The sequence below is a fragment of the Alosa alosa genome, chromosome 23 (assembly GCF_017589495.1).
Source record: "Alosa alosa isolate M-15738 ecotype Scorff River chromosome 23, AALO_Geno_1.1, whole genome shotgun sequence".
In the NCBI taxonomy this organism is placed as follows: Eukaryota; Metazoa; Chordata; class Actinopteri; order Clupeiformes; family Clupeidae; genus Alosa; species Alosa alosa.
This window is the reverse complement of record NC_063211.1, coordinates 18,964,276-18,990,746: the sequence shown is the minus strand read 5'-3', so window position 1 is coordinate 18,990,746 and position 26,471 is coordinate 18,964,276. Positions and strand designations below refer to the sequence as shown.

The window sequence follows — 26,471 nt, the reverse complement described above, 5'->3', positions numbered from 1 at the left end:
ACATTATTATTAACAGACAGAATTACTTATTGGATGGAAACAGCACAAGAAAACCAAATAAGTGGAAATGGTCAAATAGACTACTGTACTGTACCGTAGGTTGAGTGACAAGGTAAAGATTCAGCTATCACAGTCTGCCAACAGAAACAGAAGGACACAAGCAGACCTGGATGCCCAAAGTAAACAGGACAAAAAGAGCTAACTTCTTTATCAGCTGTCCAAAGATGGAAGGAGGGAGAGAGGTATAGCGAGAGAGACAGAAAGCATGTGTGTGTGTGTGAGAGAGAGAGGAGAGAGAAAGAGAGAGAGATGCACAAATATATACATATTTGTAAGATACATATTTCCTATATTCTCATTAAAAATGAAAATGACAGATATGATATAGTAAAAAATTCTGAGAAATGGATTTATTACAAAAACAAACAACCTCCGTTGTATGCAATGACATCTTGCCCCACAGCCTACAATACTCATACTACTCCACCATAAGCATAGTCACAGACAATTGCATTTAAAGTCATGTCCAGTTGATTTTCCTCAACAGTTACAGGGATGGGCGGCTGCAAATGCCCTGGAGTATGAAACGAAAGAAAAACACCAGGGAGCATTTGGATCACAGAAGGGGATGTTGCAGATACTTCCTCAAAGTACAGTATCTGAGTACATGTGACAGAAATCTCACATACTATTAACATTGTTTTGTAGGTGATATAGTGGTAAAAATGAATCCCATCTGCTGGAGAAAATCAATTCAAATGGCATAACAAATTAAACTTTAAATCGATTGGGGTGAATTTAAATCCAAAAACCTGACAGACCCATGTTTTTGTAATGATGTTAACAGTAACATCTTATATATTTTTTTAAAACTAAACATGGCCATATAAATATTTCTGATAGCTTTTTAGCAGAAGATGCCCAGGCCATGACTACCAAGCACCAAAAATCATCAACAACACATGCCATTCAAATTTTGCTGTATTACCTGTCTTTCTAAATTCTATTTTAAAATCCCCCCCATTCCACCATTGTCCCATTACCCATGTAGTAGAGGCAGAGGGTTAGAGAACGGTAACGTGCCAACCTCCCTCCTTAAACCAACAAGGTTCTCTACCTGGAGAACTAGAGCCATCATTTTCAGTCTCCCAACATGTGTCACCAGCCTCCAAAACCAAAGGTTCCGAGAGGGACAACAACATGATGCAGGTTATACATATTCAAAGGATTATTTACAGAGAGTCCATTTCAACTCCATGCAGAAGCAGAGCTTCCTAGGTCAGAACCATGCCACAAGCACTGTTGAATTTTAAATCCTGCGTCCAGTGAATTCTCCAGAATATTGGAATTCCAGTGAGACTTTCCAAATTAGGCTGGACTAGGCTAGGCTATCCCTTATTTCAAGACACAGCAGTGCCCCAACCACACACAATAAGTAAGACCAGGGAACCAAATGAAGGCACCGATGACTGAGGATGAGTAAGAAAAAAACAAGACCGTGAAAAAGTGGTACAGACCATCCTACCATGTAGTTTTACAGTACAGCTAAAGGCTTGACTAAGAGCATTGACTTTTGACTTAATGTTTCACTTCACCATATGGTTTGGTTGATGGTTGGTTGACTGTTTGTCTGAAAAAGTCTGCTGCAAGTTTTTTTTGGTTATGTTTTTTTAAGAAACGTATTGGCTGGATCCAACAAGGAGGAAATGGGAAAAAAGAAAGACAAAAAAGAAATGCTTCAATCACACGCAGATCAAACATTCAAAAAAGAAGTAGTTCATATCCCACAAGAAAAAGAAAAGACAAAGTCTTTCATGTCCAGCCACTGGTAAGCACTTTCACCATCACAGAGAAGAGACCAGAAACTGGCCTCTGAAACATCCTTTCCCATATCTCCAGTCTTCCTCCAAGGCTATAAGGAACACCATGGCAACACAGGACATCTCTCTTTTTGTTTCAAAGACAAAGGCAGGGTTCTGAGAGAATGAGAGACAAAAATTTGAGAAAAATGGGAGACAGTTATCAAAGTTCATGCTATATTGCACTCCAACAAAACTCAATGTTTCAATGTTGTTTGGCCATTAACATATAGCATTTTGCTTATTTCATATTGCATAATTTGATGGACACATTCTAGTATAGGTTCTTGGAACACCAAAAGGGTACCTTGTGGTTCTAAGCAGTTGGGTTCTGCTCCCCACAGTTCTATATTGAGGACGTGCTGTCTCTCCGATTGTCCAAGATCCTGCGTTTCAAAACAAGACAAGACAGAAGCTATTAATCTGGTGGCTACTGACAGTGTATAGTGCTACACAATATGGCACGCAATCGAAAAAAAGAATTCAGCTTGTCAACAACACAAAAAACAACAACAAACAGCAGCAGGAGCAATGGGGTAAACGACGGGACAGCCCTTGGCACTTTGAGTGCAGGACAATCATGGAGAAATCAGTGGCAGATGAGTGTGCTGGTTGGTCTTTTTCAGGCTGTGAGCTAACATGGTCCAGACAGCTGGGCTGCACTTGCAATTTCCAGCTTTATCCCCCTGCCCTCACAGCTCCCCAGTGTTCAATGTCCAGTACTACCCACAGTCCTCTGGTTTCTCTCTTCCTCTCTTTCTTTCTTTCTTTCTTTCTTTCTTTCTTTCTTTCTTTCTCTCTTTCTTACCCCAGACCATCAGTCCTTCTCCTCAGGACATTTGGGTACAGCCTGTGAAATGTTCTCCCCCTGTGTTCACAGCTGCTAAGGATGTTAGTCTCCACGATGACCGGCTGCACTGTTTCTGTCTGGAACTCTACACCTGTTCAAGGTAAAAAAAGGCCTCCTCCAGATGAGATGTCTGTCTGGAATTGGACGCTCTAGACAAAACAGTGCAGCCTTCAATCAGGTCCTCACCAGTTTCGGATGTCTTCTTCCGCACTTCTCCACTCCCATCTCTCCTACAGTGTCTAATGTGATCTGTTAGATCTTGTGCAGTGCAGTGCTGCTTAAATATTTTGATGGATTTTGGCCACGTGTAGCCCCCTTCCATTGATTCTTAGGAGGGGGATCGTTTTTCAGTGTTTGCACAAGTAATGATATATCCACCTGATCAAAGGTGGCACAGCGGGGGAAGAAGTTCTCCACAGGAGGCTGGGCTGGAGACTGGGGGTGAAAGGCCAGAGAGGATTTGGCGGCCGCCTTTCACATCCCCCTTCCATCTTCGGAGCTCGTGCTCTCTAATGAGGTTTGGTATTTCAGGTGGGCTGTCTTCCCCCGTTTCCTTGACTACACTTGCAGGTGGTAGTAATAATAATAACAAGTCACACTCACACTTGGTGTTGCCGCATAAAGTCTGCAAACTGCTGGTCCTTGGTGTACAGCTCAATTACCCGTATGCGCTCCTCAATTTCCTGCACCAGGTGACAGAGAGAGAGAGAGAGGAGGGAGAGAGAGAATGAGGGATGGAGGGATGGAAGAGGGGATCACACAGAGCAGGAAGAAGAGGGGGAAGAAGAGTGAAAGGAGGAGAGGCGGTTACATAACTCGAGGCGCTTCCGTAAAAAGCACCAGATTGACCAGACCGCCCACGGTCAGGTGGCGTCTGGGCCAAGAGCTCTCACATCAGTAGTGTCACAGGTGAGAGGCTCAGCAAGTGACATATTTACTCCCTCCCGATTCACACCAAGAAAAACAAATGAAACGCAATTCCAATGACGCCATCACCCATCGAAATTAGTTAGAGGGGGGATTAATCTCAGCAGACAAGAATAACAGTGGCTATTACATAAATGGTGTAATTTATATCTTTATGTCACATTAACTGTTTGGATATGCGAAACCTCATAGATATGTCAGTTTTTTTATGTGTGCCCTTAAATTTATGTTAAAAAGATCACGGAGTCATAAAGCGGCCATAAATCAGATGAAGTCTCCTGACAAAGGGGGGAGTCATGCTTTCTTTTCATTAAAATACATGGAGAGTATTTCAGAACAGACACGGATTATTATTTTTTATGAGTGAAGTTAGTGCACAGGAAGTCCAGCCACACAGCGGGAGAGTATCTGCAAATGCCAGGTACACTCGAGTGTACACGAAGAAACACACACACTCACATACCTCCAAGAAGCCTTGAAGAAAACATTCATGACGTACCTCTTTGGAGAGTTGGCTGTTCTCGTAGATTTGTTTGATCTCCTCACTGCAAAACTCATTGGAGGCGTCTGTACTGACATTGCTGTAGCCTGGCATGTCTGGGTAACGCCTGTAGTACTGGTTGTACCCGACAGCAATGTCGCTTTCGAACATGGGGTTGTATTTGGTGGCCCTCTCCAGGGACGGCTCGCTTTCGCCATGTCTGTCGGGGACAACAATAAAAGGAGCCGTGGCAGGCAGACACCGGTTAGTCACCTACAGTATTCTGCTCATAGTACGTGATAGCAGTCCCCAATGGGCAGCTGAGATGGCCCACAGCCCCCCAACCCCATCCCACACACACACACATTAACATACACACACACACACACACACTAACACACACACACACACAAACACATACACAGAGACAAAGTCTCCAGCTATTTATAACACTTGCAGTCTTATCTGCACGTCCAGCCATGGAAAGTCTGACTAGACGATTAAGACTTGACCCCTTCCTCGGTGTGGGGCATTAGAACGGCTTCTGGGAGGCCTACCGCCGTGGTGGTGGCATTTGGTACGTGATGACCTACAGCTCTGGCGCATTGTGATATCTCACGCTGAGCTGTTGCATCACTCGCCGACTCGTTAATCTGTTCCTACTGTGATACAGTGTCCTCTGGAACTTGCGTTTGTTATACCCCCCCCCCCCTTCTCATTACTCTCCTAGTGAAATGTGTTGGCGGTTGAGGCATCACAGTTCACTGGTTGCAAATGAGTCACTAAAAGCTACACTCTCGACACCCCACCGTGCTGAATGTGAGGGAGTTGTGTGGCACAGCAGCTCAGAGGGGGGAGTGGATGTTTAGGGGACACCAGTCACCAGTGTAGCAGGAATTGTTCTCGTCTCCCCTTGAAGTGGCCTGGGTTTTGATAGATAGAGCACAATGAGAACCTTTAAGCCACCAGAAGCATGCATGCCGGACACACTGTTGATCCTGACACAACCGACCATGTTTAAACACAATCAGGAGTGTTTTGAGACTTTTGAATAAACATGTCCTGATTTGTTATTCAAAATGCAACATGGCTGCCAAATCAGCTCCAGCACTTCCTGCTGGGTTGAAAAGAGCGTGGGATTTGGCCATACATGCAATAACTTTCTCCTTGGACCCAAACAACGTAGGACAGATCCTCACAATCTGTCCGTGCTTGCAAGGATGAAGAGGTTTGAGTGACCCATTGACCATGCACACGCTATGCATGAACACTCTTTAATTTGTTCATGCACACGATGGATAGGTTTCTTTGTCGTGCCCTAGTATTCTTCTGGTTAATTTATAACAACAAATTATGGAATAAGTAGGCTAGTTAATGCTCTGCAGCACTAAACCGTTAAATGTATGTAAAAGAAAATTGAGATAGAAAACAGGGACAATAAGATTTGCATTAAACATTCAGAAGAGAGAACTTCTTTTGTAGCTGTTTTCTTCCTAAAAACGCCTATTTGTAATTACTAGTAGACTAAAATAAATTTTACACCACACAGATCAGAGAGCAACCAAGAACAAAACAATAACAAAAAACTTGGGGTAACTGGAAATGTATATTAATTTGTACATTGTAACATTGTAATTACCCATTTACCCACATTGTGTGAATATTAAAAAAATAGCAAATATTCTTGTACAATGTATCATGAACTAGGCTGTAAGAAAATTAATGTAAATGTGTTTTGCTATATACAGTTAATACATTTATAAATGTAATTAAATGTAAGTAAAGAAAACAATCCAAAGGTACAGCAATTTAATATAAAATGCAACAAACTTCCACTGAATTGTCATCCTTGTCACTCTCCTTTCTCTTTTTATAATTCTGTGGGGTAGGTATTGATGCAGAGACAAGACAGTAATCACAGCAAATCCCATGCTAATATGCTACTGCTAATGCCCATGCTAATATCTGTGAATTACTGTCTGATCCTTACCTTAGAGGGTCCTCTGAGTCATCCTTGTCATAGTCATCCCGCAGTGTCCTGGCCAGGAAGAATATCACGCCTGATGCCACCAACAGGAAGCCGGCCACTGAGGCGATGGCGATGCCAACCACCATCGGCTCAGACACATACTCCTCACAGCGCTCTCCGCGATACCACCAGTTCTCACCCACACGACACCTAGAGTGACCAAAGCATGACTAGTTCAGCTGGAGTAACTGCATCTAGTTTATGCTTTTGTTATGCAGCTGAACAGCACATTGTTAGTCAACCACTTTGGAAAGGACATGATTTAACTTCTAATATACAAACACATGCACTTTCATCTTCAGCAAAAGCGCAAAGATTCTTTCCTAGCTTCCTTTAGACGTTCTACTTAGGAGACGAGTGTCTTGTTCTCAACGGGTGACCTGTTGCTATTTGCAGCTGCATCTAGTTTTCTTTTCAAGCTTTTCTACCTCCCACTTCCCTCCGATGCTGTTAACACTCACCTGCAGATGGCCCCCTTGCCGGGGATGATGTCACACTTCCCATCGTTCTGGCAAAAGTCCTCCTGAAGGTCACAGATGCTCTGGCACGGCAGGCTGTCCACACTGAAGTAGCCAGGGTCACACACGCACTCCGCCTCGCCGGACCACCGGTTCACCGCACACCTGGAGTACTCGTTACATGCCTGGAATTTGCATGGGTCTGCCTTTTCACCTGAAGAAGCAAACAGAGCCAAACGACTGATAGAGATCAATCCATGACATGCAGCACAGATTATGTAAGTGAGATTTATATGAGTGTGTAATTCTGCATGTAAATCTGGATTCGACTGAGCTTGCAAAACTTTTGGTGGATTGTTATTACAATGTAATAACATGTGATCACCAATTGTAACTGGTCAAGGAACAGTTGGTCGGAAAAAAACATCAACTTTAGATTTGGTTTTCAGGAAAGGGACAGCAGTGCTGGGTTTACAGTAGTCTCTAACTTTGGATCTCAGAGGAATATCAAACACATTTAGGATCAAATCTTAGATCCTCTTCCTGTTTAGAAGCACCTCTTGTTGCGCTGGCATCAATAAATGCTTAGACCCTGCTGTGTTTATAAGTCTCTCAAGCTCATAATGATTCAGCAATAAGATATGATGAGCTGTCATTTTGTGACAGCTAACTGGCTCAGACAGATTACCAGAGCCAAGCCAGAGTCCCCAAGGGGGAACAGACAGTGACGATAAATACAGCTAGTGACTCACCAGTCTAGTACCAGTGCCCGCCCCCCTCTCAGTCTCCCAGCACATATTAGCTGACCATGTCACCCATTTCGGAACAGTCTGAGTGAGGGGGCTCTGAGAACAGCATCAATGGCACTCAGTGTGGAAACACTCTGCTTACATAATTTGGTATTATTGGTCTTTTACACATGGGGTGATTCTTGGTCACAGCCTTATTTTGAGACACGTTTTGGCATTTAAGGCGGTTATATTGAAGCTTACATTATGAAACACCTTTATAGAAGATTGCCATTTTTTGTATAAAAAATATACAGTAGCCTATATTATACAAAGTGAAATAGAACATGAGAATGAACGTTGCCAAAGGACACAACTGCAATTGTGATATTTTGAGATTTGATGCAATTAACACCCAAAATGAGGGAGGTAATGTATTATATGTCAAAATTAATTAATTTCATACTTTGATAATCAGATGATTCATACCACCATTAAAGAATAGAGTGCAATGGAATAGGTTACTATTGAGTGTATTCAGGTTGTGTATGACCCATAAAGTGCCTGTCAGGAACTGGTGGATAAGTGAGCTGGACTATGCTGCTGACCTGGACCCTTGACCCCACTTACTCCAGGGGCTCTGCACAACTCTGGCCTCTGACCTGTCAGTGTCACTGTTTGTTTGTCAACTTATGGGCCTAAGCCATACCATTGACAAACCCCATCTGGCATTACATTTCTTTGGCGGTCAACCATAGAATCCCACCTTCAAATCCCACATTTCCAAATGTCTGGTTATTGGTGCCAATGTCTGCTATTAATCTTGAATATTCTTACAAATATCAATATTTACCAGTTACATACAGACATGGATGACAATGATACTGTTTCCTGGAAAAGAATTGGCATGATTACCTGATTCTACATCCAGAGAATATTTGTCAATAGCTAAATTCATGGTTTGATATGCTGTGTTGCAGAAATCCTCCAGGATGAGGTAGACAACCGTGGTGACTTCATTTCGGACTGGTTTGCCAAATTTCATCCTGCTGTTCACCACAACACTGCCATTCCTGAAGTTAAGGATCTCTAGGTTCTCAAAGTTGCTCAGGTTGGATTGCAGGTAAGGAACAAGCTGCAGAGAAATGAAGGTCATTAACAACAAAACCGGATGGTAATTAGAAGGACCTGTAGGTTGTTGCTAATCCAATTCAGAAAAGACATAAGTAAACGTAGTGGTCTGAAGTGCATTGTTAATCTCACATAAAGGCTCATTACTAGGGGTTAATGCTAATTGGTTTTCAGAAAGTTATTTAAGTGGCTGAGGGATTGAGAGAAACAACTTCAGCATGTCGACAGTGGTACGACTGCCAAAGAATGACCTACAACCATAAAACCCTATATACATTATTAATAAAGGCCTACCAGGCCTACAGTGCTAAAGAGTTCAACTAATAAGACTCAGCTAGTTTTTACAGGTTGAAACAAATATTTGGTAGGACTGAAGCCGGATTGACCATCTCTGAGGCCTACTACTGTATATAATTATATAACATATTTTTAGATGCTTAACTACTATGCATCCCATCCCATTGTATAACATTCATCCAGTTAATAGTTCTGGAAGTTAGTACCATAATGAACAAATACATAAGCTAAATCATTCCATTTGTGCGCTCGCCAATGCACTGATTTTCCTCATCCAGTGGCATATGAACTGAGAACACGAAAACAGAACATCATTACAACCAGATGAGCTATTTTTACAGGCTGATTTATGTGAGTAAACATTGTTTTGTTGTGGCTTGTATGGAGACTGTGTCAAAGCTCACTGCCCTCATTGTCTGAGTACAAAGCATATCTTACCAGCTCAAGGAACCTCTGTTCGAGGGACTTGTACTCAGCAGAGCTCTTGTTGAAAAGATCATCCGAGAACCTCATGTTGGTCACCCTCAGGCTGAAGAACACCATCAGAGCTTTGCCTGGGTTGATTGGCATGGCTATGCTGGCCATCTCAGTGACATCCATGGTATGCGCATCTGGAGTGGGTATCTCCATGGTAGTGTCATCTTCAGAGTCGCCAAAGAATATGAGGTCTGAGGCATCATGTGTAATGTTGACAGTGACAGATGAAGTGGGTTCATAAAGCATCATCAAAGAGTCATCATCACCTTCCTCCTCTAAAGGCTCTGTCTCATCGAAGTAGATGTATGACTCTGTGTCAATGCCATACAGTGGAGTCTCATCGCTGGCCTCCTCCATAATGAGAGGGAACTCGGTGGTTGATGGAAAGATGGCCGATGTTTCTTCGTCATCAGGGTTCGTGTTGGATATACGGGTGAAAGGAGACTCCTTCTCTGGAGAGAGTGGGGTGGACTGGGTGGTTGTGGTGGGCGCTGGGAGCGCGGTCGCCACACTCACGGAAATCATCTCATCCTCTGTGAGGTCTTCGTTCGAGATGTCACCAGGGGAACTTTCAGAGGTTGGGAGCTCGATGTCCTTTCCTGTCTCCTCCAAAATCTCAACACCTCCATCATCCTCAGCAATGTTGTCGTCAATAACTATCAGGTCCCCAGTCTCTGGTTGTTCATCTGGGTCAAAGTCATGCTCTTCCACAACAACTTCTTCGACGCTCACAGCAGCAGGTAACTCGGCATCAACATCTCTAACATCTTCAGTAGCCTCTTGGTCTTCAGACACAATAGCGGAGGTGTCGTGGGGGGTGACCTCCAAGGCTTCCATATTGTGGCTAGGCTCTGTTACTGCAACCTCTGGAGACTGTTCAATGAGCACTACCTCAGATGTAGGAGGTTCCTCGGGGAGAGGTACGTCGGTGACTGAGAAGTACATAACCGTTGGCTCGCTTGGATAGTAGTCATCGTACATCCCTGAAGCTTCCACTGTCTGCATGGAAAGCTCCACGTTCAGTGTTTCCATGGTCCAGCGCACGGGGGCCTGGTCGGTGGTTATGTACTGTGGGTGAGTGCGGATGTCCTGAGTCACTAGTCTGTGTTCCAAAAACGGCTCCTCGATGGCTGAATCTTCTCCCGGTTCTTGCTCTGGTGTTGCCTCCTGCTCTGGTTCATGTGGAGCCTCCGGCTTTTCCAGGCTCTCACCAGTCACATCTGAGTCATCTTCGTCCAGCGGGGACGTTTCTGGCTCCCACGGCCAGACGTCGGGACCCTGCTCATCCCCGGAAAACCCAGAGCCCGAGCCAAAGTCCAGGGATTCATCTGCAACATCTCCCTTTGTAGATGCTGGAGCCAGGGTAAACGACTCTTCTAGGCTAAGGACGTCATTTTCACTGGCCACATCGCTCTGAGAGCCCACCCATGGGTCATATGGATGGACAGGGTCAAACAGGAAGTCCTCTTTTTTCAGAAAGAGGTCATTGCCAGTGATGTCCTGTCCAGGAACCTCAGGGGGTTTTTCAGCAGCAAGAACATCGTCCTGGATAAGAGAGAACACTATGAAAAGGCAACACCACAGTAACATCTAGTCTTCAACTGGCAAACATTAGCTTTGGGCATTGTGCTGAATAGTCTGTGTGTTTACATAAAATATCAAGCAAACTCCATGTGTATATTTTCTCGGATTTTGTGCAAAGGAAGAAAGTACATTTCAGGTCCACATGTCTACACACTCCTGATTAGCTTGGAGGCAATGTCTGTTGTCATCTATCAATAAACAGTATGAGAGAAAGAGAGAAAGACGGGCTTTGACTGCATTGAGTCTAAGAATACACACAAGTGGTTCTAGCCAGGGACAAGTTAATCTGACTGCCTTTATCTCCACAGAGGAATTTGTAGAGGCAATCCTTGGTATGTTCTTCAAGATAAACACTAAAATGCTAAACACACAATCTCCCATCACAGTGTTTTCATTCAGATTTAACCCATCAGCTGTATTCTATGGGCACCTACTGTACACTGAGTACATTCACAAGCAACACAGCATGGCTATTTTGTGGTTTAAAAAGGAATCACTGTGAGGCATCATCATCTTTTGACTTATACACACAGTACTACATAGCTGAATGAAAAGGCCCATGCAGAAGCGTCATGCACACACATGTGAAAAGTCAAAACACTGCGCTTATGGTTGAAGTGGAACAAATTCTCCTTAACCTCTTCAGTGAATTGCAATGGAAATACCCCTTTTCCGGACTAAGAACAGTGGAAAAATCATACTGGCATGCAAAAGGAAATAGATTTGCACACAGCAACAGGACTCCCGGCATCTCGTGTGCCTGGCTCCAGATGACTCGGCCTGGTGTTTCGTACACATTCACGAGGATAAAGAGAAATCAGGAATGGATTTGTGGGATGTTTCAACAGATGAGAATATCTGGCAGCTTGTGCAATAATGCATTTGAGTTGAATTATCCTCATTTCCACATTTGACCTGTTAAGGGCCTTTTGCACATGGTATCCTACAGCCATGAAGTTTTTTTTTTTTTTTGCTTTCATTTTTTTGGTTAACCCAGATGACCAACAACATGAAGACTCCCTACTAAGCTCTTGCAGTTCATTATGGCAGACTTTTGTTGTCTTTCATCCTGGACATCAACAACATAGAAATAAAAAGGTCTGTGAATGCCCAAAGGATAACATTAAAAACTCTGTTTGTCAAACGTGACAGAAAGAATAATGAATTGACCTCAGATGTTGCCTCCTTATACTTCCCATAACAGCCATGTGTCCCTCTGAGAGAACGAGCCATTACCTGAATGAACATATGTTCCCTGATACAGACTCGGACAGTACAAGTCAGCCAAAACAAGATTGTAAATCAGTTTAATAAGGGACGTGTAAAAAGCGCCAATTTCGCCAAATATGAGGGGAAAAACAGAGCCAGTAAATTCTGAAATTATTCCTACATTTCCAGGGCATTTCTATCTGCCTTTCTAATTAAAGAGCTCACAATGAGGAAAGTGGATCACTTGAGAGCAACATGTGTCATGGGAAATTAAAAACAGATACTTTTTGATATTTCATTGTGATTGAACCAACAGTTTGCTTAATACAACGTACTGAGTGGTGGCTTGTGATTTGATTTGTAGAAAATAGACTTACATTTTTGCAGATTATTTTGAACTCCCTCAGACAAAAACTTTTCTCTTTTTTTGCAGGAGTTAACACATTTAACACATTTAACTGAGAATAGTATTACACAATTTCATCACACATAACATTTTATCAGTATTTCCACTGGCACTGGGGTGAACTGAAATAAATAAATTGGCTATGCCATCTGCAACACTCTGCAGAAGGGAAACTGTATCTAAATTAGAAGGAAGAATGTGCAGTTCACTCACCAGGTTATTAGAATCAATGGCTCTGCCTGTTGGTCTGACTGGCAGCAAAGTCTCAACTGCAAAAGGCAAAAGTAAAGCAAGTGACATGTTTGAACATCATAGCAGGTTACATGACACTGTTTACTTGCATGATGGGCTTTCCTGATATAGTGCTGCAACACACAATTATTCCGGTTTTTAAGGTCACGTCATTTAAGTTTAGTTTTACCTTTTAACTACATGTGTGGTCTGAATTAGACTGTATTTATTTCCCAAGGCCTATGAAGGCTGAAATGATAAATGACATTCATAGCCTCTATGCACCTAATCCAAAACAAATTCGCTGAACACAGATTTTAAGAGCTGCCTGTACCATTCTCTAATTGGAGAGAATCCGGGTCCACGTCCAGCGTGGTGTTCCCAATAAAGTTCTCTTTGTGCAGGGCCTCTGTGATGTAGTTGCGGAAATCTGTGATTGTGTAGACCACCGTGGGTATCTCATCTGGCTCATGATAGGAGTCCTCCACAAAGTTGGACTGAAGGGTGATGTAGTCCATGGTTTCGTTGCTCAGTCCAGCTCTATCACCCTCTAGAGTGATTGCATAGTGGACCACCACTCCAAGTCCACTGTAAGACAATAAAGCAAGTCACATAAAATATATAATAATATAATATAATACAATATAACATGATATGATATATTATGAGACATCACATGTCATATAATGTGTTATGCTAACAGGGTCATGCAAACCTAAGTACAATATGTATTATGGTAGGTTGTGATAACAGCTTCTTTAACCTATACTATATGAGCAAGAAAATACTACAAGAAATATGTTGACAAAACCTGTATTTACCTGCACTATGGCTGGTATGGGACACAAACGAAACAAACATCTAAAATTGGAAAATTGCTTCCAGAGTAGTTCGATGTTTATGTACACATCTAAAACTTGACGAGAGCCACATAAGGGCAAGCTTTATCGGAGAATGGAAAGTAGGCCCTGACCTAGATCGCAAGAGTTATTGTCTTTTTATTTTGCCACACATTTTTCAACAAGTGTGAAAAAACCCGGTGAGTTTACGACCAGATCAATTTTCTTCTCCCCTGACAGTCGAGCTATCCCTTCAGGTTCTGGCTTTCTGGCAGTGCCATAAAAGCGGCTGCCCGCTAATAGGCTTTACATGACCTACAGAACAAACTGCCGAGAAAGTAAAGGTGGTTTTAAAAGTCCCGGGGGGCTCGCAACGTGCATTTATCCATGATGCGGTTTTGCCTGCAACCCCAGTGATAAACCACGAGAGAATCTGGCGTTGACGATGGTTGACAGCGGAGAAAATTGAGCTTGTCATAAACTTCTCCGTATAATCCCATCACGGTTGGCAGCTGGCCCCCTCAGTCAGCAAAGGACTTATCCAATTTAAAGAGTGATTGGCCATAGTAAGCCATTAGCATATGTGGCAGAGACTAGACAAGCCCATAAAACAAGGTGCCTCGATTTGGATTGTAGCTTTCTCACACCTCTAATTCTCTGTCGGGATATAAGAGACGTGGGGCAACTTGGTCGTGCTTGTATAAACGTTTCAGAGGCTTAGTACTCGAGGTCATTAAAAGGCTGGGCTTTGAGAGGGTGGGACAGAGAGGTTGACTCCTTTGGCTTGTCCATGCCAGATGCAGTCACATGAATTTCCCATCATGTGAGGCAGAGGAGGGGACGGGCTTTTGGGGGCTTTTGCAGCTGCAGAATAGAGGAGGATGGGGAAAGATGCTACTACTGCGAGAGGATGGATTTATCGCACTCTAGTGCAACTTCACACACAGGTATTTGCCTTGCCCGTTTGGCCAGTTCAACATTCTCCAGATTGTATTTTATGGCTTTTAAAGGCATTTTCAGGTTTTCCTCCACTCTTTCATGGTCACAGAACTGAGAGGATTGTTACTCATTCTTAACTGCCAACAGTTAAATGTAGATATTTAATAGTGAGCTCATTATGTAGGTCAAACTTTGATTTCAGCAGGGGGACAAATACTCACCCTTGGATATCCTTCTGTGGCCTTTTAAAAAGAGAATCAAGAGAGAGAGAGAGAGAGAGAGACAGAGACAGAGAGAGAAATCCACTGTAAATCACATACCTGAGCCAATTTTCTCATTAAATTGTGTTTTATAGACTAGAATGCCTGAGTTAGAAAGTTGATGAAACTTACCTGAACTCGAGCACAAACACACTCCTGAAACCAGGAAGTCGCTCGAATGCATCCTCAATCTAGATATTGAAGAGGATATATGCCATTATTATAAGCCAGAAGAATGCACAACAGTCAGGAGGCTGCAAAAACAGCAAGTACCAAGCAAGGGCAAGAGAACATTACATCCTTTGAGGGGAAGACATGACACACAGTATTTCCTATTATGACACATTCAGGGTTTAAAAATGTTTTCTAGTGCAAAAGAATACATGCATATTATTATGACAAGATGGGACAGCATGACACTACAGTATACGTACATGCATGTATTTGTAGAGATCAATTCATCACTTATTGTTTTTACTTAGCCCATCTGACAGAAATGTAACTGTCTAAGAGGCACTTTTTGGTCAGAGGTCATCTGAGTGACCACGCCAAAACGAACCAGATCAAACCAAACTGAATCAAGCACCTACTTTACACAGTTAGAGGTTCAAGCTGTCAAAATGCAGATTTACACTGAAATCTGTTCTGTTACAACGAGAAACCATCCGCATCCAATGACCCATCTCATAATATATTACAGGAAAATCATCATGCAATCAATCACACACTAATGTTTCTCTTTCCTCTCTCCCTTTTTTTGCACAGGGGATTTTGCCATCGTTTTGTCAAGGGTCAAAAAGCTCATCATTGGTTGGCGCCTGCCTTTCCCCTGTACACCAATCCCTGAAAGTCCCAACTCCTATTCAGATACCACCTGCTATTTGTTCTGGGACTGACTGATTCATATGCTCGACATTTCCTTCACAAAAGTTCTCAGCTATGATATAAAACTAAGACACTGAGGCTGCCAGAGAGAGAAAGAGGGAGCACACAAGAGCACGATGGCAACTTCCAGCGATGGGAATAAACTTAGTGTTTCCAGGCAGCAGAAACCTTCCCAGAGCCTGTCACTCGCAGCTTTGCAAATGTAACTTATGGTAACTGCTGCACTCAGTGCTCTCTCCGAGTTCCAGTAATCCCTCTTCCTGCTTTGTCCACAGTGCATTTACCTGACAGATCATTTAAAAAAATGCGACAACAAAATAAATATATAATAATGACAACTGTCCTCTTTTTTTCATTTGTCTTTCAATGTGTGCCAAGAAAGACACTATGGAATCGTTTTAGAGCTAAGCTTGCACAACTTGTTTCCTCTAAGTTCAAATGGAGACAACAGAAGTGGATGGAGAGGTCAGGAGAGAACACAGTGAGAAGAGCAAAAGCAGAACGGTAATAGAAGACAGGAGATAGTGAAACAGGGCTCCCATCCCACCTTCTGTGTAAACTGGTCGGCCAGCCGCTGGTAGAAATAACTGGACGGGTCCCTTAGGGCGTCGTCATAAAATTCCCCCTTTAGCTTGACGCTGAGCTCCACTATGTGCTCTCCCATTGGTCTGATAGGCCTTGCCACGATGTCATCAATTTCGTTGGTGATCTGGATTGGTCAAAATCAGAATAGCAGTGAGTGTGAGCCAAATATTTGGCAGAATATCGTCATTTTTGTCTTGAAATAGTAAAATAATGCTTACTAGTAATGCGTGTGCTAAATTAATAAAATGTTATATACAAATAACAATGTACTGCTTACCATATTTTCCTCCTCTGGTATGATTTCTTCCATAGGTGCTTCAGTTGTTGTTGTTGTAGTGGGTTCCTCAGTGATATCCACAGACTCTATAGTTTGAGGTGGTTCCTCCTCCACTGCAATGTCTTCTATGTCTTCTTGGACTGTAACTTCTTCAGATCCTGGAGCTTCGGTTTCCGGTTCTGCTACAGTGTCAGATCCATCCTCCTCCGCAACAGTCTCAGGTGCATCATCAGTTACCACAATCTCAGGTGGTTTATCAACCTCAGTCGCATTTTCTTCTGTGGCCTCCTCAGGTGAATCCTCCTCAGTCGTGTCTGGGATTACTTCGTCTACAGCAGTCTCACCTGTGTCTTCAACGACTGCCTCCTCAATAGGTGCACCTTCAGGTGTGTGTGAGGCAGCATCCTCATCCTCACCTGCCGCCGCCTCTTCAGCTTCTGGTAGTTCTTCTTCTGATGTTTCCACTGCTGCTGCTTCAGGTACGACTTCTTCTTCAGTGACTTCAGGTGTGACCTCTTCTGGGGCGCCTGCTGTGTCTTCAGTTGCAACTGGCGACGGAGCATCTTCTTCAGCAGTCTCTGTTATCTCCTCTTCATAGATTTCAGAGGTGGTGTCTTCAGGTGTTTCCTCAGCCTCAGATTCCTGAGCCTCCTCGACAACATCAGATTCAGCCTCTACAAGTGTGTCCTCTGTGGCTGTATGATCATCCTTCTCTGTGGACAGTTCTTCTGAAGGTGCAACCTCATCTTGTTCTTCTTCTACGCCTACTTCAGGTAAGTCGTCTTCAATAGGCACAACCTCCTCAGGTGATTCCTCCTCATGGACAGCTTCCTCAGGTAATTCTTCTGTTACAGACTCTTCAGGTTCTTCCACTTCAGTTACAGTCTCCTCAGGTTCTTCTTCCACAGTTTCAATTTCCTCTGGTATTGCCTCCTCAGTTACAACCTGTTCAGGTAATTCCGACTCAATTACAACCTCTTCAACTGTCTCCTCTGAAGGTACCACTTCCTCTATTGATTCCTCTTCTCCTTCATCAGGTGATTCTTCTATTGCCGTATCCTCTTCAGGTGAAACGGCCTCCTCATGTATGCCTTCTGTAGGCTCTGCTGTTTCCTCCTCAGCCTCAACAATGACCTCACCAACCTCTGGAGTGCCGTATGCACCCTCAGAATCTGCTTCCTCAGCTGTCTTCAACACGCCTCTATCGTCATCAGAGACCTCCTCAGAGACCTCTTCACCAACCTCTGTGTCCACCGGCGTTTCCTCGGTTATCTCTTCCTCAGAGGCTTCCGCAGTGACATCTGGGACGACGTCCTTAACAGCATCCTCAGCTTCCTCTGAGATATCCACCGGGCTTATCTCCTCAACAGCAGCTTGCTCGACAGCCTCCTCTGTGGTCTCGGGACTTATCGCATCAGTGTCCTCAGGTGTTTCATGGAGATCAGTGCCAGCAATAGGCCCCTCACTGACCTCCTCTGCTGCAGGCTCTGGAGTGGCCTGCTCTACTTCTGTTTCTAAAGGGGGGTCTGGAGCACTGTCCCCTTCAAGGTCTGTCACCACCATCTGTATGTCTGTAAAGGAAGAAGTTAAAAATTACAATCTTTGACTTTAACATTCAACATAATTGCTTCTCTAAAAAGACATTAAAGACTCTTTCAGGTGCATAGTTTTTGTGGTAACACTTTAGTTTAGGGAACACATGTCAACTATTACATCACTAATGTGTGTATGTACTAGTGTTCAACAAGGTCTGTATTAAGAATCATTGCACATGTATTAAGTCTTTATTGAACAATTTCTTATTCTCAATTAATAGTCAAAGGTTATTGGTATATAGTATGGGTCAAAACAGAGAGTAGACTCCTAATACACTGTCTGAATATGTGACTTATGTGTCAATAACCTCAAGACCAATTAGTATTCACCAAAAATACTGTAAATGACCTACTTAGTAAAAATAAGAAATTGTTGAATAAAGACCTAATAAATGTGTTATGAGGCTTAGTACAGACCTTATTGATCACTAATACATGTATATTACCAATGTATTATGCTTCTTCTGTTTATGTTTATGGCTAACATGTGTTACCACTTTTGTTTATTGCTATATCTGTATTCTTAAAGAGCATTCAAAGTGCATTCAGGTCTTTGCTCGGTGAGGCCTGGGTTTCTGATCCTGCTCATTGACACCAGTGAGTGATATCACTAAGATGGATTAGGAGCTATTCTGAGAATAATGTGTGTGATTAGCTTTCAGCAGGAAATCTGTTGCTAAGGCTATCTGCAACAGCATTAAAGAATGACACAAAAATGCCACACATCTGTAATAGTGTTTCTGGTTTCAGGGAGAAAAAAATAAAAACTACTGACCTTCCAAAGTGGTGGTTTGGATGGTTTCCTCTTTTGGAGAAGCAGTTGAGTCTGGTCTGCACAGATGTAACATGAGAAGCTAAGTCAGTGCAAATGTTCAAAATTACAACTGTTTCCAGAACAAAATGGCTTAGAAACAGGTGTTTTTTTTTCAGTTCTGTTGTCTCGACCCTCAAGAGAAACAAACTGATACCAGAATGGTTTGGGTTCTGGTGGCATGCAATTAAAGTGAACCACCTGTGATGCATTGGACAGTAAAAGGAAGCTACATGCAAATGCTAGCTTTGACTATAAGCAACCAACAAGATGTTGGCGAAGCTTGGGGAGGCTTGGGGAGACAGCATAGAGGTTCTACAGAGCCTTGATGCAACCATGAGGGTCCAGAGGCCTACCTGCACATGTCAGGCCAGGAGCTGAATGGCTCACTGAAGCAGATGGTGCAGAGGACCAGGAGAATACCAGACGTGAATACAATAACTTTCTCAAATTGTATCAGAAATTTGACTTTTTGGGCTAAGTGTGTTATATATATATATATATATATATATATATATATATATAAATATATATATATATATATATATTAGGGGTGTAAAGATTAACCGATACATATCGGTATCCGTTTTTAACGTGTAAGATACGGCTACATCGATACGTGAAGCCCCGTATCGGAAAAAAACTGAAATGAACCGGTCGTTATATCGATTTACTTGTTATGAATCAGTTAAAGGTGCCATGTGTAATGTCCGCCAAAAAATCAATTCATACTCCACATTCCATAAAAGATGGGGGCAGTATACCTCCAAAGTGAGTTGGTCTACCCTAGAGTAACAACTGAGACACGTGTATTGCAGTTTGGCTGGTGGTTATGTTGCCCACATACCGCCACCCATGGCCGAAACTGGTATTATGACACCTGTCGGGCTGTGGCTAGTAATTTAGCATGCTAATTCAGGTTGATATCTCTGCAGCACTATACCTTGTCATTTTTTAAATTACATCATCGCCCTAATTTCTTCTCATTCTTTTGATGCATGTAGCTCATTTTTTGGATATTTTTACCTCAATTCTTACACGTTTTCTGCTCGCTCAGACTCTCATTTACATTCCAAGCAGCGCGTTCGTCCCATATCCGGTTTTGAAACTATACTTGGTACGGAATTGTGGGTAATGCAGTTTGTTTTTGGTTACATTCATTGCCCAAAGTTGTCAAATGACCTCATTACCCATACATCTACTGCAACTTAAGCATGTGACAACTTGCACTCGGTCGGCTTTTGTTTTTCGAAATCCAGCGCGAAATTAAACACTTATAGCATTCCTAAACAGCAACGATAGTCTGTAGAGTAGCCTTACCTTTGATGAAGGGATTTCCTTAATGTTAAATAATAATTTGGCCCTTGCTGCTAAAACGATGCACAAATTATTAGCCAATGATTTTGTTCATATTCACTTAGACTTGTGGCATATGTTTCTGCATTAGGTCTACTGTTGGAACAAAATAAGCCCAGAGAGTTTATTGATTTGTAGGCCTATTTTATTCTTGTAGGGTAGGCTAGGCCATGCTATATGAGAAAAAGCCAAGAGTTTCTTAAGCGCTTTTATTTTGGTATTGTCTTACCTCAACAAGGCTAAAGCTACATGAAAACAATCAGATATAACTATAAAATCTGTGAAAGATCTATAAAGTCTATAAAAATGTATTTTTATGTTGTACTTGGCCCCTGTGTTTGACTGAAATGTAGACTATTCTTTTTTCATTTCAATACAGTATATGAAACAAACCTCAGTTTAGATTATCATATTCACACAATTTTTTTGCCTAATTGACAACCATGACCATGATAATTGATAATATAAAATGAATGTGCACTATGAGCAAATGATAAAAAATCTTTCAGAATGCTTTCCATTCTTGAACTGCATCGAATTGCATCGAATCGCATCGCATCGAATCGTACTGAATCATTTTTTATAAACATGTATCTTTTCTTGTATCGAATCGTGCCCATGTATCTAGATGCGAATCGTATCGTCTTTTACATGAGAGATTCACACCCCTAATATATATATATATATGTTTTGAAAAGTTTTGTGTAAGGGCATATTTGTTTTTATGTGAATGTATTCTGAAAGTCGATGCATACTTTGACAGTTCTATATGAGTTCTATGTGTGTGTGTGTGTGTGTGTGTGTGTGTGTGTGTGTGTGTCTGTGTGTGTGTGTGCATATACAAGTGTGTAAATGCAGTCAAGTATTACTGCAGGATAGCCTTCATTTTGTTATTTCTGAGTGTAAAAGAATACAAGACAAATGGGGGGAAATACAAGAGTTAGCTGTTTTTAAAAAAGGTTCTGGCAAAGGTTCCTAAAGTTATCCCTGCCTGAGAATTCATATTTGGTGCCAAGTAGAACGTGCTCATTTTCAAACAACCCAACACCGAGAGACGTATGGTTCTTTATTTCTCAGAGAAGTTGTCATTGGCACCAAAAGAGAATTTTCCGATTGGGACAAGTCAGGGCACTTTTTCTTCTCTGAAATGTTTATATTGTAACAGACATGCTCTGCTCCACATTGCCCCTCTTAATCTCTCTTGAACAGAAATAATCAAGGATATATTCATAACAACTGAAATCCAACACTGAACACTCACCTAGTGGATGAAGCCATTAACACTCTCTGAAAGAACATAAAAAAGGAAAAGAAAATGGATATAGATGTGAGTTGGTATGTAACCCAAAATGAACACAGATAGCACACTACACTCAATACATCTGGAAATGTTCTGTAAAACCCATGGGTTTGTCTTTGAGGCTATAAGCAATTCTTTTCGCTCACGTTTTGCACAAGGGTGAGATGCTCCTCTGACTGGCTGAAACCTCTGCCAATATCAAACACACTGGCGCTGCCATCTTGGCATCTGTCCATCCAGACCTGGTATTCATCTCGCTCTGGCAGACGGTCCCAGAAGATCTTGAAGGCCTCCCACACAGTCTCCTGACACACTGCAGAAAAAAAAGTTTCACACACACACACACACATGCACACACAACCACACAAATGCAAATGCACACATACACATGCACACAGAAACACATGCATGCACGCAACACACACACACACACACAATGTTTCTTATTCAAAGGGCCAACAACATGAATTCAGCTGGACCTCACTTCCAAATCTTAGACAGCTGTGCAGCAGCTACCATTCTCAAATAACCTGACATGAATTGGTGCGTAGTGTTAGTGTTTCACATTATGAATGCATGGCATTTTTCAATATGCTACTATCACATGCCTTGCTGTGATGTGTATATTGTCTCACACTTTCATGTTTGGCCCAGTGTGTTTACCAGTTTGTTAACCCTGTCTGTACACACAGTAAAGAATCATAATGAAGCATTTGAAATGACATTGCTATTTATCATTTGCAGAGTAGCTAACTCAGTCCTGTCTGGCTTAGAGACATATTGACACATTGGAAAAAGAGCAGTTCTCTTGAAAAGCGAGACTGTGATGGATACCCATGACCTGAAAGTAACTGTTGAGCCATAACACCATGGCAGAGTCAGGCGAAGCTGAAGTGGAATTTGACATCTCTCGACCCATCAGCACAGATGGATATCCAGTGAAAAAAAAACCAGCAATAACGGACACAATAATGGAAAGATTCTTGATCCCTGCACGCGTCATATATTCCAGACAGGGATTGGATTCTCAGCTTGGACGCAAATTGCTATTTAGACATGTGTTACTCCTCATTCTCTCTCAATGTAGCCTGTCTCTGGAAAAATAAATAACTGGAGGGACATTAACCCTTGACGATTTTCAACACCGGTGAACATTCTCCCTCTCGACAGGCCACATCTGCACGGTGAACTCGGGAGGCCCGAAAGACTAACCAGAAGCCCACTCGCAAGGAGCACTGGGTCTCATATTTTCCTGGCACCTCAGCCCATCTGATCAGTGTCTACTGCACCACTATTACAGAATGCTCTTATTAAAAAAGCAGTTCAACCTAGAGAACCATTAGGCAGTCATCAGTTTGGCTTTGTGAAAGAGCCCTCAGATGCTCATACGAAGCCTCAATTCTATTTTTATTATTTGTTTAATTTCTGAAACCATATCTAAAATTTAACACAAGCATAAACAGCAGGCTTTTTAGGCTTTGTGAAACATTGTGAACATATAAAAGTAATATAACAACATAACAATGCAGTAATAATATTTTAGCATAGTAGTAAGTACTATTACTAAGTTACTATTAATTAGTTTTGTTTTTAACTAGACATAACATTTGAAATGTTTTGTTATTTTGATTATTGTTGTATGTTTTGTAACTCAGGGCATTGCTGTAAAAGAGCTTGATGCTCAGTCAATTTCTCCCTGAAAAAATGGTTGATGATGATGAACTATCTGTTACCTGTAAACTCTGTATGTTTATGAGTGTTCTAATTATTTGTGTGCAGTAGGGTCACCCTAAGGTCTGGGCCTGTGGTTATCCCAGCCTGCTGCCGGGGGCTTGCTAAGCTTCCACGGGCGTAGTGACACGTGCAGGGCAGGCGTAGCCTGAAATCTCGTGCCGGATCCGTTCAGACTGACGGGCGGCTCAGCCTCAGGCAGGTGTGACTCTGACAGCCCCTGCTGACAGGCTGTAAGAAGCCACCTGAGGGTCGGCTCACGGGAACGGGCCAGTCTAACACTTTAGAGCTTCTACGCTGTAAAATGCTAACAGCTGATCAGCCCACTATTGGCAATGCTGCATGAAATGTAAGATGCCAACAATTGGAGGATCGCTTGAGAGTTCAATGCGTTTCTTCTGGTATCTGATTAAATCTTATTAATCTTTCACAATGGAAAGATCAAATGTCAAACAAGATGTGGCTGATAAGTAATTATAGGTTGCCCAAGTTTTGCCCTGTTTTTTTAAACAATTGATCTTTTCCAAAGTGATAAAAGTATTAGCATTGGTGTCCTTTTGTGATCCCTGTCTACTAGCCTTGGAAAAAGTACCAGGTTATTTTAAATAATGCAAAAACAAACAAAAAAAAAGTCAAACTGTGACAAAAAATAACCACTTTATAAACAAAGCCTTCTTCTTAACTGTGATAGAGAAAAAGAGATCTGCCAACACAACAGCTTACCTCTTAGGTGAAAGTAGCTCAGGTGATTATCTATTACTTGCTGAACGGTTTCTTGAGAACAAAGTTTAACTCCATTAGGGAACAATATATCTCGTTTTCTTCGGGATAATGCCCCTCTCTCATTATATGTATGGGCCTTTGAAATTGACTGAGTCAATAAAGCTCGAGTGGTATCCAAAGAGTTTGCCTGGTCGTATCTCTGTAACAAAGTGTCCACATGAATTCCACCCGAAGCATCTAAAAACAGGAAAGGAAAAGTGAGATGTTGCTCAAACTCCACATGGTTTGGTTCGATGATACAGGTGAGAATGTGGCAATACCTACCTGTGAAGATGTGAAAGACTCCTGTTAAAACCGCCACCGTCAACATCCAAGAAATCCAAGAAAGGCCTGGCATTGTAGAGCTATACTCCGAAACACTCAATTCTCAAAAAACTTCTATTTTACCTATACCTTCTTCTGAGCTCTTTAATATAGTGTTGATAGGCAACTTCCCATACACAAAATTGCATGGCCCGAAAATCTATGCAAACCATATTACTCTTTATTCCATTTCTTTTCAGGGGGTTGTCCCCTGTTTCCTAAGGGAAGCTCCTTCTCTACTGAAGACAGCTCCAGTGCAGATAAGCAGATAGGACTTTACAAGATCTGTTTGCCCTCTAATCCTATTGGTTAAGCCCTTGAAGTGAGCCACTACAGAAGTCAGTGATATATTATAATTGCCATCTTGAAACAATGTGTGGACACTGAGCAGCTATAAGCCTATGGGCTCCTATAATGATCTATTTTAGTGTGAAGTGACATTATAATTTCTATTGATGTAATTCCATAATTCAGAGTATAGCAGTTCATGATATGCTCATGATATCATGGATAATGGTTATATACTGTATAGCAAATCTAGCACAGAAATAGCCCCCTACTGATTCTCCTGTTTCCACGTGTTACATGTCCCTGTTTTTTTGTTTTCATTGTAAATACATTGACTAATAATTGTAATCTCAATACACATTTCAGTTGATATATTAAATCACTTAAACTGTATTACATCACATTGTCTTTCAGTTGTGCTGCATTAACCTATATCCCAGCCAGATAGTCCTAGTTATAATGGGAGTGACATAGCAAGAGAAGCACTCGCCATGGACAAAAAGTACCATTCTGAATAACATCTTTGCAAAAGCAAAACCTGTCCACCACCAGAACCAAAAAGCAGGTCAGGATGACAGTCTGGTCTGTCTGGTCTGTGCCGGTGAGTTTGTCCGAGTGCGTGGCGTGCCACTGTGGTGGGGATTGATGCGGGGATATGTGTGTATCCTGACGCTCCAGGTCAGCTCAGCGGGTGCCAGGTGGTCTTTCACTGCGACTTAATCCGCTGAAATTCACTTTGACAGGGACCAGATTCCATCAGGAATGGGAGGTCAAGGTGCGAGTGTGAAAGGTCGGCAAGGTTTAGTCTTGGAATCACACCTACCGTGATTGACTCTCTCTGCTGTTTCCGTTCTCTGTTTGTGACAGATTGTCTGCTGTAAATGCTATTGTTCACTCTTAGAACAACGTCTGTCCTGTAAGGGGTTTGACATTTCGCCAACACTGGTGGTGAAGTCAAAAGACAGCAGAGGTTGACCTGCACAGGTCAAACAAAAGCTCACTTCTAGTAACAGGCAATGCAAAACAGATCAGATTGTGAGGTAAGCATCTGTTCTATTCTTGTCTGGTTGAGTGTAGTATCTTCTTGGGTCTGTCTCGGTCTAATAATAAATAAGTCTGTAGTAATACTTGCCTTAGTCAGACCCCAGACAGACAACAGTGGAGTAATCCCCACCTGATGTGTCTAAAGTGAAAATCACAGGATAAGGGCCTATAAACTACACTGGGTATTTTTCCTTAATTTCCTTCTAGATAAATAAAGTATCTCTATCTATCCATTTGGTCCAAGGCAGGTAGCACAGCAGCTGTTGTCCTGTAAGATGAGTTCAGACATTTCTTTTCAGCTACTTCAATTACTGCGCTAATGAACTATTTACTTAACTGAGAGAGTAACTGGAAAGCCACTTAACAGATTTACCATTGAAGAAAAACACACAGTAATAAAAAATAAAATAAAAAATATACTCATGGGTATGCAATAAGTCATGTGCATGTAATAATCACATGGCTGCAAATAATGATTGTCATTACTCAACTACCTTAGTTAACAAAAACAACTATAACAGCAAAGGTTAGCATGCTAACTAAAGTCTGACATGTTAGCATGCTAACCACATGGATCTGGACCACAAAGCCAAGGAGACCCGCTCACGTTGGGGTTATTGCAAAGGGCAGATTACGGGGGAGACAGGAGGGTGGTCGGAACCCATCCTGGCCAGAGTCTGTAAATCGCTCTAATCTTGCCGGCCGATTCAGATTAGTCCAGACACTGTCGCGGTTACCTCACTGCCCTTTGCCTCTGATAGCCAAAAGAGACCCAGCCCAGACTTCCAGTGTCAGCTCCAATTAGTCC

The 26,471-nt window shown here is 42.2% G+C and overlaps 1 protein-coding gene across 2 annotated transcripts; it reads right to left on the bottom strand.

Moving 5' to 3' along the window:
• Positions 1-383: 383 nt before the first annotated feature.
• Positions 384-24,544, bottom strand: LOC125288101 (interphotoreceptor matrix proteoglycan 2-like). 2 transcript variants are annotated; one of them, XM_048234195.1, is made up of 20 exons: positions 24,293-24,544; positions 23,969-24,205; positions 21,661-21,827; positions 21,476-21,501; positions 19,215-19,247; positions 18,823-18,878; positions 16,453-18,023; positions 16,138-16,299; positions 14,838-14,896; positions 14,667-14,687; positions 13,002-13,255; positions 12,650-12,705; positions 9,199-10,782; positions 8,248-8,467; positions 6,608-6,818; positions 6,108-6,296; positions 4,136-4,337; positions 3,313-3,392; positions 2,167-2,245; positions 384-1,976 (listed from the first exon to the last, which is right to left on the bottom strand). In XM_048234195.1, the coding sequence occupies exons 1-19, from the start codon at positions 24,363-24,365 to the stop codon at positions 2,206-2,208; spliced, it is 5,241 nt and encodes a 1,746-aa protein (XP_048090152.1). In that variant the 5' UTR covers positions 24,366-24,544; the 3' UTR covers positions 384-1,976; positions 2,167-2,205. The 2 variants fall into 2 exon arrangements, with proteins under 2 accessions (XP_048090152.1, XP_048090153.1); XM_048234196.1 differs by lacking the exon at positions 19,215-19,247.
• Positions 24,545-26,471: the final 1,927 nt, after the last annotated feature.

Coding starts and splice junctions, on each gene's coding strand:
- LOC125288101 (XM_048234195.1), bottom strand. CDS start 24,365: ATGCCAGGCCTTTCTTGGATTTCTTGGATGTTGACGGTGGCGGTTTTA. Junction 21,502..21,660: donor ATCTCACCCTTGTGCAAAAC/GTGAGCGAAAAG, acceptor ATGTTCTTTCAG/AGAGTGTTAATGGCTTCATC. Junction 14,688..14,837: donor GTGTTTGTGCTCGAGTTCAG/GTAAGTTTCATC, acceptor TCTTTTTAAAAG/GCCACAGAAGGATATCCAAG.